This window comes from Sesamum indicum, linkage group LG1 (genome assembly GCF_026168435.1).
Source record: "Sesamum indicum cultivar Baizhima isolate 11 linkage group LG1, ASM2616843v1, whole genome shotgun sequence".
Classification (NCBI taxonomy): Eukaryota; Viridiplantae; Streptophyta; class Magnoliopsida; order Lamiales; family Pedaliaceae; genus Sesamum; species Sesamum indicum.
In genome coordinates, this window is record NC_142657.1 from 1,472,562 (window position 1) to 1,485,222 (window position 12,661).

A 12,661-nucleotide genomic window follows, 5' to 3' on the forward strand; every position below is an offset into this window, starting at 1 on the left:
ACCTTTAGCGGCTCGCAGCCTTAGCCTTGGGATCGTGACTAAAAAGAGGAAAGGGTGTGAACGTGGGTCGTCAGGATGGCCGAGTGGTCTAAGGCGCCAGACTCAAGTTCTGGTCCTCGTGAGAGGGCGTGGGTTCAAATCCCACTTCTGACACATACACACTCTTTGATTTTTATCTCGCTGCTCTGCTGTGCTTTTGTCACACTTCTACATTTCTTTTCAATATTAATTTCTGTTCTTCATTTACTGGAAATTTATAGCAAGTCCAAGGACAAAACCGGAAGAAAAGTGCACATTCTGATCTCCACATCCCACAACTGCTTCACCATTACGCCTCTCCTCCTCCTCAGCTCTAGCAGACAAGCAGTAATAAACTACAACTCCTCCACACGCACCTCTTCCCTTTCTTTCCTCTCCCAACCCCAATCCCATTCACCACTAATCAAATTCATCACTCAGTTCAATTACTCGCAATCATGGCGGCGGTCGCAGCAACCGGAGGAAGCAGCAGCCACGCCACCAGAGAAGCGCGCCGCCGTCGTATCGTCGAGCGTGGATCTGAGCGCTTGGCTCTCATCACTGGCCGCATCCAATCCCTGCCTCCCGACCCCCCCACCACTCGTCCCACTCAAACCCCTTCCGGTACCCTCCCTTGTTCTTCTTATTTTTCTGGTTTGAGTTCTGCTGTTTTTAAGTAAAACAAGAAGGTTTGAGTTGACTGAGGATTACAAATCGCCGTTTTTCTTTTTTCTAGATGAAGTATCAGTACTTGTTTGATTTCTGTGGGTATGACGCGAGGAAACTATACTTTGTGTCTTGTGGTTATTGCCGTTTCATTAACTTTTCTTTGTATTTTTAGGGTTTCGTTTGTAGTATAAGATGTTGCCAATTCTTTTGCAGCTTATTGGATTATAGGCTGATTATGATAGTGAACTATAGCTGTTCTCAAAAGAAATTATTGTATTGTTGATTATTAGATCTGTGGGTTTTCTGATCTTCGATTTCTGTTGTTCCTTTGCAAATGATCATATCCAATAAAATATTTTCCCGAATGCTGGTTTTGGTGTAATTAGTAAGATGCAAAGAGGTTCTATAAATTGCTAATACAAATAATCTGGCATTGATTACACAGATTAATTTCCAAGAAAATGCATGCCTTTGTTTAATATGCCGAGGCTTTACTTTGGTTTCAGCCTATGCTTATCTGGTTTTTCTACTTAGAAGATTAAAATAGCAACTGTTGCTTGATTAATATTGAATTCCTTTGGTGCTGCTTCTTCAGATTCTTCTGCTGCTAGTGCTTACTACAGTGATCTTGCAGATATTGCTCAGCATGAGGATGTAGCCTCTGGTTCACCATTGCCAGATCGTGAATCTGTCAGGGAACTTAGCCAGCATCATACCCAGGATGAGACAGTAGAGCCTTTGCTGCAAAACAATGAGAAAGGCAGAAGCATTACACCTAGAGCAGTGACCCCACTTGGTCCTGAGGAAGAAACTCCTGCACAGGACCACCAACGTGAACAGAGGCATCTCAACTTGCTCACAGCTGGTCAAGTTTATTCAGCAATTGCAGCTTCGGAGAAATTCCGGATATGCTCCTCTATAGTGGCTGCTGTGTTGGTAATCTTGTCATATATAGGATTTCCTGTTCTGGGCTTTGGCATTACTAGAAACATCATAATGTCCAGACCAGTTTATCTGCTTTTGTTGACAAATATATCAATTGTTCTTGCACGGGTAATTTTGGGAGCACAAGGTGCGGAGTTAAGGATGAGACAAAAGAGGAGTGTTCCTAATTTTGGTGGAAATACTTTGGTCGATCAACTAGGGAAAGCTCTTGAGTCAGCGTTGCTGTTGCAGAATATTTTTGGAGCGTTGTTGATGGACTTTGGCATCTACACTGTTGTGGTCATTTGTGGACTCTCTGTGGTACAAAAACTAGGGTGGTAAAATTTTGGTTTTTGTTAATAGGAAAAATTGTAACAGTGGTGCACCAGTAAAAACTGTTCTTTTACTTCAAGTGGATGTATCTTATCAATCCAGAAAGAATCCTATATGATCCACTGTTTGTTCTCCTGATCCATAATTGAATATTGTCCACAGAGGAGGTTTTGTTCACTCTATGTTTTTTCAATTAAAGGTCATCAAAATACCAACAAGTTGCAGGACGGGGGATGCTTTCAGATTTTTGCTATTTTCTATTGTAGTTTTAGAGATTTAAAAACATCGCTAGTTGTAAAACTAAAGATTATTCATCCCTTTGCATGGTTCAGTGGAGGCAAAAGATCATGCATATTTTCCTTTGCAATCTCCCGCAAGAGCTTTCATGGTATTTTAATTCTTTTACCAAATTGCCAGTTTTGTTGTATTGAACCGGTGTTTGAAGAAGATAGCTATATTTGATGATTGAAATTTTAGGCACGGGAATCATAGTAGAGATTATCTAAAATTGATGGACTTGATACTTGGGTGGGTAGTAGAAATTATGAACGAGTTGGCTTCCTACTCAAAACTGCAGGATTTTCGCATCAATTCAAGACCGATGATTTCAAAAACATAAGGTGCCTATTTATGTCAAGGACTCAAAGCAGTAAATTGGCGGCCATCCCATCTCTCGAGTCTTGATCTGGACACCTCAAACCAGAGAGAGAGAGAGAGACTTCTTCAACTAAAAATATAGAAATCACCGCAAATTCCTTATCGTCAAGATCCATGAAGCTGTTTACGAAGCAAAATTGCAACTAAAATTAAAGCAATAAAAATTCATTAAATCCCAGAAAATCATTCTATCAACAAGTAAAAAAAAAAAGATCGAACAAAGAATCTAGTGATTCTAATAAAAGAAAATGGCATCTTTCTTTAATGTCTACCTTAATCTATCTATTTGTTCTAAAATTTCCTTGGAACCAAAGTTGCTCCCGACTCCACAATGTAATTGTAGCGCCCGGGATCCGATTTGATGAAGAAGTCAGCACGACAGGAAGGACATTGGAACTGAAACCTGTAAATCTCTACGCTAAAACACGAGTCGTTTCCAGTTTTCTCTTTCAAACCCCAAAATCTATCACCTTTGTACGTTTGCCGCCCACACTCATTGCAGCAAAGCTCAAACGGAATACGCATATTCACAGGTGCTGCGGCAGCGCTCTTCACCGATTTCTCCATTTCGAATTTTGATACGTAGTCAAAAAATACTTGCTGAAGGTAAAGGATAGATATGTCTTCTGTCTGTAGATGCTTTTTGGTGTGTGTAGATGGTGTTGGTGTATATATATATAGGCACAAGCGGAGAGGAGAGTTTGATGTCGATGAGGACTCAGACTCTGACTCTTGACTCCGACTCTGGAGTTGTCCTATTTGAATTGCAGTCTCCGTATTAGGATTAGGAATACATAATGTTGAAGTCCACTGTAGTAGTAAAATTATAATGAAATATTATTATTTTATTTGAATAAAAGCTCTGAATAGATACTAGTAAAATACAAGTGTGTGCCGTGGGGCATAATTTTTTATTTTAATGACTCTTTCGTAGAGATATTTTTGTCCTTTTAGAAAAATAAAAAAAAAAAGTATGTGATGCTCATATTCTTACAATAGTGTCCACCAATGTGCTAAAATATATAGATAAAATATTTAGAGAAAAAATAATCACATGAATTCAATGATTTAGAGTTGAATTTAAACAAATAAATGAACTATTGCAATAACTTTATTACGAGTTTAGGATTTTCAATTAATATATTTATGAACTCAAGATATTATCAAAAATAAAATTTAGACAGAAGAAGATTAAGTTACATAAATGCTATTAAAAATATCATAATTAAAATAATATTTTTGTGGAATTGAAACTTTTTAGGGTGTTCATAGTTATACAAAATAAAAATACTTAAAAAATTGGTATGAAGAAAATATGAATCGTCATCGATTCTGATTCAATACAGAAAATTTGGCAAAACAACCGATAGTTACTAATTTGAGATCAGCTTTTTAAAAGTACTTACAGACCAAAGATTTTTATATGTCTACAGAGGAAACAAACACATAATTTGAGTTACAGTACTTTGAGGCTTTCAGAGCTTTGACATCAACCATTGCCCTCCCATTTTCTATGTACACCAGTCAGACAACCTTGTCTGCAAAATCAGCTCCTGAAGTGAAACAAAAGCCTTCTTTTGCATCAAGGCTTGTTGCTCAGTTCAATGAAAGGACTGTACATAAAGGTGCAAACGGGCCGGAGACACAGAGCTGTGCATGAAAATGCCTCCGGCTCACCATTGGAGCTCGTTCCCCGAATCTGCAAGTAAGGTTCATGGCTTTAGTGGTAGAACGCAAGCTCTCTGATGATGGGAACTCAGCTTCCCTTAGTACCATCCGGCTCTTGGTTGGACCAGTCAACCCCTTCTGATCGCTTACAACAATGTTTGGTATCTGCAATCTTGAGAAGGACGATGAGTGATCAGCTTCTTTTTGGTAAATCTTCTCCAAGCTCTCCAATGGCGCCTCATGCCGTGTTTCCACTGGATGGACAGTAGTTTGCTTCTTAAACGTGCCCATTACTCGATTTGCCTCTTTCGTTAATCCAACAGCACGCCATGCTTCTGCAACCAACAGGAAGGTGCTTCTCTGGGGACGAACGTTGAATCCTTCCATGAGCTGGAACATTTCTTCTGCTTTCCATGGCTTTTTAGTTTCCGCATAACCCCCAATCAGGGTTTCAAAAGCCTTTAGATTTGGAGAGATTCCATATTCGATCATCTTTTCAAAAACCCTCATTGCAGAGTCCATGGAACCAGAGCTTCCATAGCCACTGATAACAGTGGTGAAGATCACTACGTTTGGGCAAATACCTGATTTTTTCATAGCATCCAAGAGTTCTTCAGCCTTTTCTGGTTCTTGGGCTCGTACATAACCTTTAGCCAGAATGCTGTACGCATGGGCATCTGGTTTAATGCCAGCTTCCACCATGTCATTGAAAATTTCCCGACACTTGATCATATAACCTGCGGCACTCCAAGCATTCATGATGGTGCTAAAAGTAATCACATCTGGTTTGACTCCAAATTCTTCCATCAATGTCAGAACCTATAAAATTGTCAGGTGAATCAGTTCCTTTTACCTACACAACCATTACTTCCAACAAAATTTAAGAAAACAAGTTTGTTGCAAGAACTCCACATGAAAGTGCATCTTCATACTGTTCGTGATAGCCAAGAAGCTAAACTGAAGTTGATCAACTGTTCTGAACATGGACCAGCTTCAAAATTGGCACACAAAAGTATCTGTAAACCTATTGAGCTTATTGAATCGCTTTTATTTGGAATGCAGATATTGATAAATGGAAACTTATGGACAATTATAAATTCCGATAAAGCCCTACAGCAGTGCGCCAACTGAGCAAGCACATCAACAGAGATGGATATGGCATAATAAGGATACTTAAACTTATATCTTCCACTATAATCATCTTTTTCCTTCTAAGAATAAGAGACAGAATGGTTAAAATGATTCAAACGAAAATGAAAACCGTTAAATTACCTCATCAACCCCATTTCTATCTGACAGGTCAAGGAATCCTTTGATTAATGAATTGAAAACAACAAGATTAGGACGTAAGCCAAGGTCCTTCATCCTGTAAACAAATCTCAAGGCGTCCCTTATTCTACCTTCTTTGCAGTATCCAGCAATTATGATGCCACCAGTTCTTTCATTTGGCAGCACATTGTTGTTCTGCATCTCTAGAATCACATTTTCAGCCTCTTCTGTTTGCATGTTTTGAGCATATGCTGTCATTAATGTGTTGTAAGTAACAGCATCAGGTTGTATGCTGGAAGCTACCATCTTGGACACTATATTCCAAGCCTCTTTCATATTCTTTTTGCTACACCATGCCCTGACAAGAACGTTATACGTCCTCAGGTTGGGTTTTATATTCTCTTCCCTCATCATTTGCTCCATTATTTTCAAAGATTCTTCGGGTTTTCCAGCAATCCCATATCCTTTAATTAACGTATTAAATGTGCTGATTGTGGGTTTCATTCCATGCTCCTTCATCTTTGAGAACATTTTCATGGCTTCCTCCATGTCCCCAGATTCAGAGAATGCATTAACAACAGCATTAAAGAACACTGAATCTGGCTCCATTCCATTGTTTTGTACTTGAGAGATGATCGAATGAATGAATTCAAAGCGTTTCTGAACAGTCAGTGAAGCTAAAAGTGTTGTGTATGTTACTAGAGATGGCTTATGTCCTCCTTGAATCAAATTATTGAAAACTGATTGGGCTTCCTGAGGCTTTCCCTTTTCCAACAAAACATTCATCAGCTTCGTTCTTGAGCGAACAATTTTACAACTCTCCCCATTAATGCAGAAAGTACACAGAGTAGACTCTGGAATTGGATAAACTTGAATCTTCTCACCATGGGACGTTTCCTAAAATATCAAAACATGTAACTTTTCAGTACAGTTAAGAGAACTTATGGAACCTTAATAATTTTTCAATTGGAAAAGAGTTCATTATTTTAATGGGAAGCTCGCTTACCTGTCTTTCATTGAGGACCAAAGTGCTGGCTTGGCTTTTGCTTTTTATCTTAGAATTGGAGCTATCTTTGTCAAATTCCTCTAGGTAGCCCATCGTTTCAATGTTTAGCTCTTAAATTTCTCTCTCTGACGCATTCACGAAATTCAGAGCAGCACACACTCGAGTTCTCGTTCCCTCCAAGAAATTGTATACAATCTGCATGTCAGGGAATCCAGTATAAGTAAATGTGTCCACAGGATCATACGGACTAATGCTGTAAATTGAACAAGAAGATGATGACCCCATCACGCATACAAGAGATTTTCTGATAATGGATGCACATCTTGGAAGACAGAGAGGATACTGGGAAGAGCACAAGAAAACTCCATTGTGTTTGAATAATAAAATAAGATCCGGAAACCACATCCAAGCATGAGCGCATGACTTACGCCATGAAACATCAACAACATCACAATACAAGTAAGACGAGTAGTAAGTGCAATGTTCAAAAGAACAAGAGAAATACGATTACACTATCAGGACATAAAAAGTAAGTCTGATTACAAACAAACTAGGACACAAACTAAGATGCACCCTTTAAAGCTCTACCAATAACAATATATATTCAACATGTGTCAGTGAAATTCATTTCATGTATGTTATATGTATGAAGAGAAGTCAATATACTAGTACTGAAGGTCAGAGAGGATCTGAACTCTACCAATAACATAAAAGCTCAATTTGTCTCCCAAACTACTTCTAAATATAGCCAGCGGAAAACTACCAGCAAAATACAGTACTATCGTTCCCACTTTCAACGTTTTTAATAAAAATGTTTAGGATGGGACGAACATACGTCTCTTATCTTCTCAACCTCTTGATCACCACTAACTCTACGCCCAAGGATGACGAAAACATCTCGAGCTGAGTAACTGAATTATAATAAAGTCCAATAAAATCTGAATCAGAATTTGTATAATCTCACTTCTAAGCCACGATTCACACATGTCAAACACAGGATACGTGGATTCTAAGCTAACAGGGCCTGATAGTCAGTAAACAAATTGATTCTGCTCATAAGGGTTCATCTTTAGCAGCAAGAAACCATAAAACTCAATGCACTTTCGCATGCTCTATCAAAAAAATAATCAGAAATCATATTCCAAATAAGAACCCATTTTCCTACTACTCAAAATCAAGAAAATTCTTCAAAGCACATGCCCTTGACACCAATCGTCCATACACCCATCACCTGAACCCCAACACCTCAAATAGCTATAACCAAGAAATGGGCACCCAAAAAAACATCGCCCCACTAATTTCAGTACAGAAAAACCTGATGGGACTAAGGAATAATCCAAGTTAAAGAACAGCAACCCCGTACCTGTTTGCACTTTAAACTGAGCGCTGGAGCCCGGAAGACAAACAGTCTGGCGTTTCTTGGCGCAAAAATGCAGTAGAAAGTGAGAATCAGCAGAAGATAATATATACTGCGTGAAATCTCAGACAAATTCTCAAAGAAAATCTTATCCACATGTTTATCGTTGGGATGTATAGTTCAAAAGAAGATACTAATTATTTATTTTCAATTTATCTATATATATGAATGAGATAAGGAAGCAGTGTGGTGAGGCTGCAGAAAAATGGAAACCCCACAACCAGCAACTATAGATATTTCTATTTTCTTTTCTTTTTCTATTTTTTGGCTGATTTTTGTTCTTGTTTTGGAATGATTAATCATATTTGGATTTTTTTGTAATTTTTTGACTTATTTATCTACTTTTTGTGGTGTTCAAAAAGACAATTCATATTTTCGAAATAGATAAATATAATTTTTTATAGTAATTAAATTATAAAATAATAATAAATTCATAAGTGTTAATTTCATTTTTTATCCCTATACTTTGGGTCAAATGGATTTTGGCCCCTAAACTTCTCTAGAAGTAATTTTAGTCCTGAATCTTTATAATTGTTATGATTTTAATTTTTAACTTTATTAGGCACGATTTTGGTTTATAATATTCACAATGTTACGATTTTGGTTCATTAGATTCTCTCCTTCTTAATATTTTTAAATACAATTTTAAAGATTGGACCAAAATCGTAATAAATTGTCAAGATTATGAATCAAAATTATGCCTAAAAATTAAGAACTATATTCAATTTTAATCCAAAGTATAAAGAACAAGAGTATAATTTATCCAATTTATAAACAATAATTAAATAAATTAATATAAAATAAGATAAGTACTGAATCATCTACTACTTAATACGAGCATGTGCTGGACCGTATACTCAAAATCGTGAATTACACTTTTATGTTTTTGTGTTTTTTACTCAGTTATTTAGAGGCTGCCCTTATTATTGTATTTGTAAAATTTATTATACGTTCTTGAAATTTAGTGAAAATCATAACGAAGAAAATACAATTAGATATGTGTCTATATATTTTAAATAAAAACACACACAATTCTCCATTGTTTTCGATAAAATACTCATAAATTTCGAAAATATGGGCTCTGGCCCACTATAATAGCAATCAGAGCCCAATAACATATGAGATTCAATACAAATTGGGCTAAGCCCATTAAAGCATTTATTTATTACTCTAATTTGTCGGTGCACTCTTATACTCTAAATTATATTATAGAAGTTTGGACGTCAATTGACTTTTCATTCATTTTAAACAAAAAAAAATAAAAATAAAGAAAAATTGGTTTTTCATTATTGTATTTTATCTGAGTATATTATGATTTAATTTAATATGGAGTTAAATATACTTTCTTTTATTCAAATCAAGAAAATTAATATTCAACATCTATTAATTAATTAATTAAAAATTGAAATGTTAAATTTGAGTTATTTTTTTTTTTTGTGATTATTCGAACTACAATAATTTAAATATTGCGTAATGTTTTTCGCGTCAATATTTATTCATATACAATTAAATATTGTTATCATAACTTGGCTAACACACTGAAAATTGAATCAAATATTATAAAATTTATAACATAAAATAATAAATTTAATGTTATGAAAAAGTATATTAGAAAAAAAAGAGAATGAATGAGTATAAAATAGTAGGTAGAAGGATTATTCCTTAAAAATACAAGGGAATATAGGTAAGAGTAGAGATGGGATAAAAGATAAAAAGGGAGAGGAAGAGAGAGAAAAGGTGTGCTGTGCAGTGCATTGCTGCATATTCAACCATTTGACAAACCCAACAAGAAACAACAACCCTTGTTCCTCCTCTCCCAACTGAGGCTCCAGTTCGCTACTTTCTCAAATTGCTACTGCCAACTAACATATCATCATTCTCCAAATTGAAAAACGTACTGGATTCTTCAGGTTAATCCTAATTTTAGCATGTTGAGGCTGTGGAAATGGTACCAGAATTGTTTAGCAACCCACCCAGTTAAAACCCAGGTGATTAGCTCCGGTATCATATGGGGAGTTGGCGATATTGCCGCTCAGGCCGTCACTAACTCCACCGCCAAACACTACCACCTTCAAACCCATGTCAGTAATCCCCCTTTTTTTTTTTTTTGGTTATTTGTTTTGTTCTTCGTTGCGGGGGCGGGTAAATGGGCAGTTCGGTTTTTGTTGATTATTTGGGGTTTTGATTAAATGGGCATAAATATAGTTATCTGGTTTGGTGTTTTTTTGAATCTTTTTAATCTAGCATGTTTAAGTATTTGCTTCAAGAAATGTATGATTGTCTGTCTGTGTGTGGAAATCAATTGGTTTTGAAATTGGGTAGTCCGAATAGGTGGGATATGGATTTAGTTTGATGATAAAAACCTTGATTTTATCCTCATGAATTGCGTGGTGCTATGTTATTTCATCGTATAGTCCAACTGGTTGAATACTCGTGTACTCATTATGCTACATTTATGTGGAGTTGTTTGAATTTGACCAATGCAATGGCTTAAATAAGTTTCAGCTACTGATTTGTCACTTAACAGCAGTATCTCTCATCTCTTTCACAGGATGAAGTTAAAGAACTAAAAATCAATTGGAGACGAGTTGCAACCACAACAATATTTGGGCTCGGTTTTGTTGGTCCTGTTGGTCACTTCTGGTCAGTGGTCCTTTCTTAACATAATATTTCCAGGTTTCTGCTTGATTTCCTGATGAAAATGAAGTATACTTTTCTGGTCCAGTATGTTAAAAGGTTATATTTTTGGTTCTACAGCTGGCTCTGGCAATCGACAAAAGAACATGGGTTATTATCTTGCACGGTTGCCATTGTATGAGTGCTGTTTACACTCTGTGGACATTATCCCAATAACACTTCCATACACATATTTGCATTATGCTCAGCTTAATCATGTTGTCTTGGCGCTCTATTGACATTAGTTGTATGGTCAATAAAAAAATGAGGGGAAACAAATTGAATGTTGAGTTTCGTTTGTTGGGAATGCAATTTTTTGCTAATGAAAGGTAAACTATTTCTGAAAGGGAAAACTAGAAAATGTGAGTGGTGGCTGTCACGCAAAAAGAAGGGAAACCATCAGCATAAGTTTGATGTTTGGATAATCCTCTACAAAGTGGATTAGATACTGGTAGACTTTTATTTCCTTGCTCTGGTTCACGCAAATATCTCTATGCTCATCCATGTCAAAATTGCACTGATTCAGTTAAACCAAAATTTAGTAGTTCAAAGTTTTTTGATTACTTCAAGGGCCCGGTGAAGTTTAGCAAAATTGTCACCTATAGCATATCAGACTGAAAAGATTTTCACACTTTTACATGAGTGATTGTTAGCAAAGAAAAAGATCAAGTAAAACACTCAAACTAAGTATTTTCAAAGAGAAGATGTCTCTGATGTCATTTTTGACTCAATGTTGATGAAGGTGGCCTTATAATACAAATTATCCCAGAGCCAATAGTTCTATTTGTTGAAAGTAGAAGCATTTTGTGACCTTGATGGAAAAACCCCAATGTTATTATGATTGTGTTTCATCTTCCCAATACTTTATGAGATAGGTATTACCTGCTTACAGATAGGTATTAAACTTTCTGCCTTGTAGGTATGAAGGGTTGGACCGTATCATTAGGGTGCGGCTAAAGCTACAGCCAAATTCCTTTCGTTTTGTTGCTTCAAAAGTAGCAGCTGATGGAATAATCTTCGGGCCCTTGGATTTACTCGTGTTCTTCACTTACATGGGGTTTTCTTCCGGGAAAACTTCTGCTCAGGTTAAGGAAGATGTCAAGAGAGATTTCCTCCCAGCCTTAATTTTAGAAGGAGGTGTATGGCCAATTGTTCAGGTGGCCAACTTTCGGTTTGTTCCAGTTCGGTATCAACTTCTGTATGTCAACTTCTTCTGTTTGTTGGATAGCTGCTTTCTTTCATGGATTGAGCAGCAAGAAGACGCTCCTTGGAAGCAATGGTTCAAGTCTTTTCTGCCTTTGAAGGAACAAGAAGGACAAGGCGGGTGATTTCTTCTTCTTGTTTCTATTAAGCTTCTACTGCCGTTGTTGTCAATCCACAATCAAGACTTAGCCAGATACACAATTACCTTTGGAATGTCGGCTTGCATATTTGAGGTACTTTTAGAGTTTCCTCACTTCAACATGAAAAAGATGACGTTGAGTTCTCATCCATTCTTGTTTTGGGTGATAATATCCTAAAGATACCACCAAGATGTGGGAATCAAGATGAATTCATGGAATTGCTTTCGATGTTGAGTACTCTTGTGGAATTCAATTTGAGTTGACATGGTTTATTAGGCTTTTGCTTGACTACTAATTTTGAGGAAACTGTCAATTTCGAATTTATTTCATTCTCCACCTATTTAGAGCCAATACATCAGGTAGCATCAATAGTATTGTTGATATTTGTTACTCAGGGAATGGAAATTCAGAAGAACTGTTCCTCCATTTTTGCTTTACTTCAAACTTGGATTCTATGCCTAGTCAACTTTAGGGATGACTTCGATTCTTTTGCTGAAATAAGATTAAAAAAAACAGAAGTTGGTCATATTCTTTTAAATTATGCTCACAACTCTAAACTCCTTGTGGTTGATCACAGGGAGGATATGCAGTTGATAAGAAAATATTTGAACTCATGATAGAAAAATTGGCTGGCTAGTGCCCAATTTTGTCATCAAATCTGAAGAAAAGTTCCTTCAACGG

The 12,661-nt window shown here is 36.5% G+C and overlaps 3 protein-coding genes and 1 non-coding gene across 6 annotated transcripts; 3 read left to right on the plus strand and 1 right to left on the minus strand.

The window, feature by feature from the left end:
* The first annotated feature begins 69 nt into the window (after nt 1-69).
* On the plus strand, nt 70-153 carry TRNAL-CAA (transfer RNA leucine (anticodon CAA)). The gene has a single exon. It is a non-coding gene; the product is annotated as a tRNA-Leu (tRNA).
* A 105-nt stretch (nt 154-258) lies between these two features.
* LOC105169799 (uncharacterized) lies at nt 259-2,121 on the plus strand. Of its 2 annotated transcripts, none has more exons than XM_011090358.3 (2): nt 259-642; nt 1,283-2,121. In XM_011090358.3, exons 1-2 carry the CDS (start codon nt 477-479, stop codon nt 1,951-1,953), a joined length of 837 nt encoding a protein of 278 aa, XP_011088660.2. In that variant the 5' UTR covers nt 259-476; the 3' UTR covers nt 1,954-2,121. The 2 variants fall into 2 exon arrangements, with proteins under 2 accessions (XP_011088660.2, XP_011088735.2); XM_011090433.3 differs by having other exon boundaries at nt 265-642; nt 1,322-2,121.
* A 1,785-nt stretch (nt 2,122-3,906) lies between these two features.
* Nucleotides 3,907-8,157, minus strand: LOC105169943 (uncharacterized). Of its 2 annotated transcripts, XM_020694131.2 has the most exons (5): nt 7,908-8,157; nt 7,380-7,455; nt 6,545-6,739; nt 5,542-6,435; nt 3,907-5,088 (listed from the first exon to the last, which is right to left on the minus strand). In XM_020694131.2, the coding sequence occupies exons 3-5, from the start codon at nt 6,635-6,637 to the stop codon at nt 4,198-4,200; spliced, it is 1,878 nt and encodes a 625-aa protein (XP_020549790.2). In that variant the 5' UTR covers nt 6,638-6,739; nt 7,380-7,455; nt 7,908-8,157; the 3' UTR covers nt 3,907-4,197. The 2 variants fall into 2 exon arrangements, with proteins under 2 accessions (XP_020549790.2, XP_011088833.2); XM_011090531.3 differs by lacking the exon at nt 7,380-7,455.
* Nucleotides 8,158-9,654: 1,497 nt separating this feature from the next.
* LOC105170031 (uncharacterized) lies at nt 9,655-12,406 on the plus strand. Its single transcript, XM_011090653.3, has 3 exons — nt 9,655-10,042; nt 10,513-10,604; nt 11,557-12,406. The coding sequence occupies exons 1-3, from the start codon at nt 9,890-9,892 to the stop codon at nt 11,963-11,965; spliced, it is 654 nt and encodes a 217-aa protein (XP_011088955.1). The 5' UTR covers nt 9,655-9,889; the 3' UTR covers nt 11,966-12,406.
* The last annotated feature ends 255 nt before the right edge of the window (nt 12,407-12,661 follow it).

Excerpts from the sequence above, each read along its gene's own strand:
- LOC105169799 (XM_011090358.3), top strand. The coding sequence starts at position 477 with ATGGCGGCGGTCGCAGCAACCGGAGGAAGCAGCAGCCACGCCACCAGA. Across the intron at positions 643-1,282 it reads TCCCACTCAAACCCCTTCCG|ATTCTTCTGCTGCTAGTGCT; the intron begins GTACCCTCCCTT and ends CTGCTTCTTCAG.
- LOC105169943 (XM_011090531.3), bottom strand. The coding sequence starts at position 6,637 with ATGGGCTACCTAGAGGAATTTGACAAAGATAGCTCCAATTCTAAGATA. Across the intron at positions 6,436-6,544 it reads TGGTCCTCAATGAAAGACAG|GAAACGTCCCATGGTGAGAA; the intron begins GTAAGCGAGCTT and ends TTGATATTTTAG. Across the intron at positions 5,089-5,541 it reads ATAGAAATGGGGTTGATGAG|GTTCTGACATTGATGGAAGA; the intron begins GTAATTTAACGG and ends ACAATTTTATAG.
- LOC105170031 (XM_011090653.3), top strand. The coding sequence starts at position 9,890 with ATGTTGAGGCTGTGGAAATGGTACCAGAATTGTTTAGCAACCCACCCA. Across the intron at positions 10,043-10,512 it reads ACTACCACCTTCAAACCCAT|GATGAAGTTAAAGAACTAAA; the intron begins GTCAGTAATCCC and ends TCTCTTTCACAG. Across the intron at positions 10,605-11,556 it reads GGTCCTGTTGGTCACTTCTG|GTATGAAGGGTTGGACCGTA; the intron begins GTCAGTGGTCCT and ends TCTGCCTTGTAG.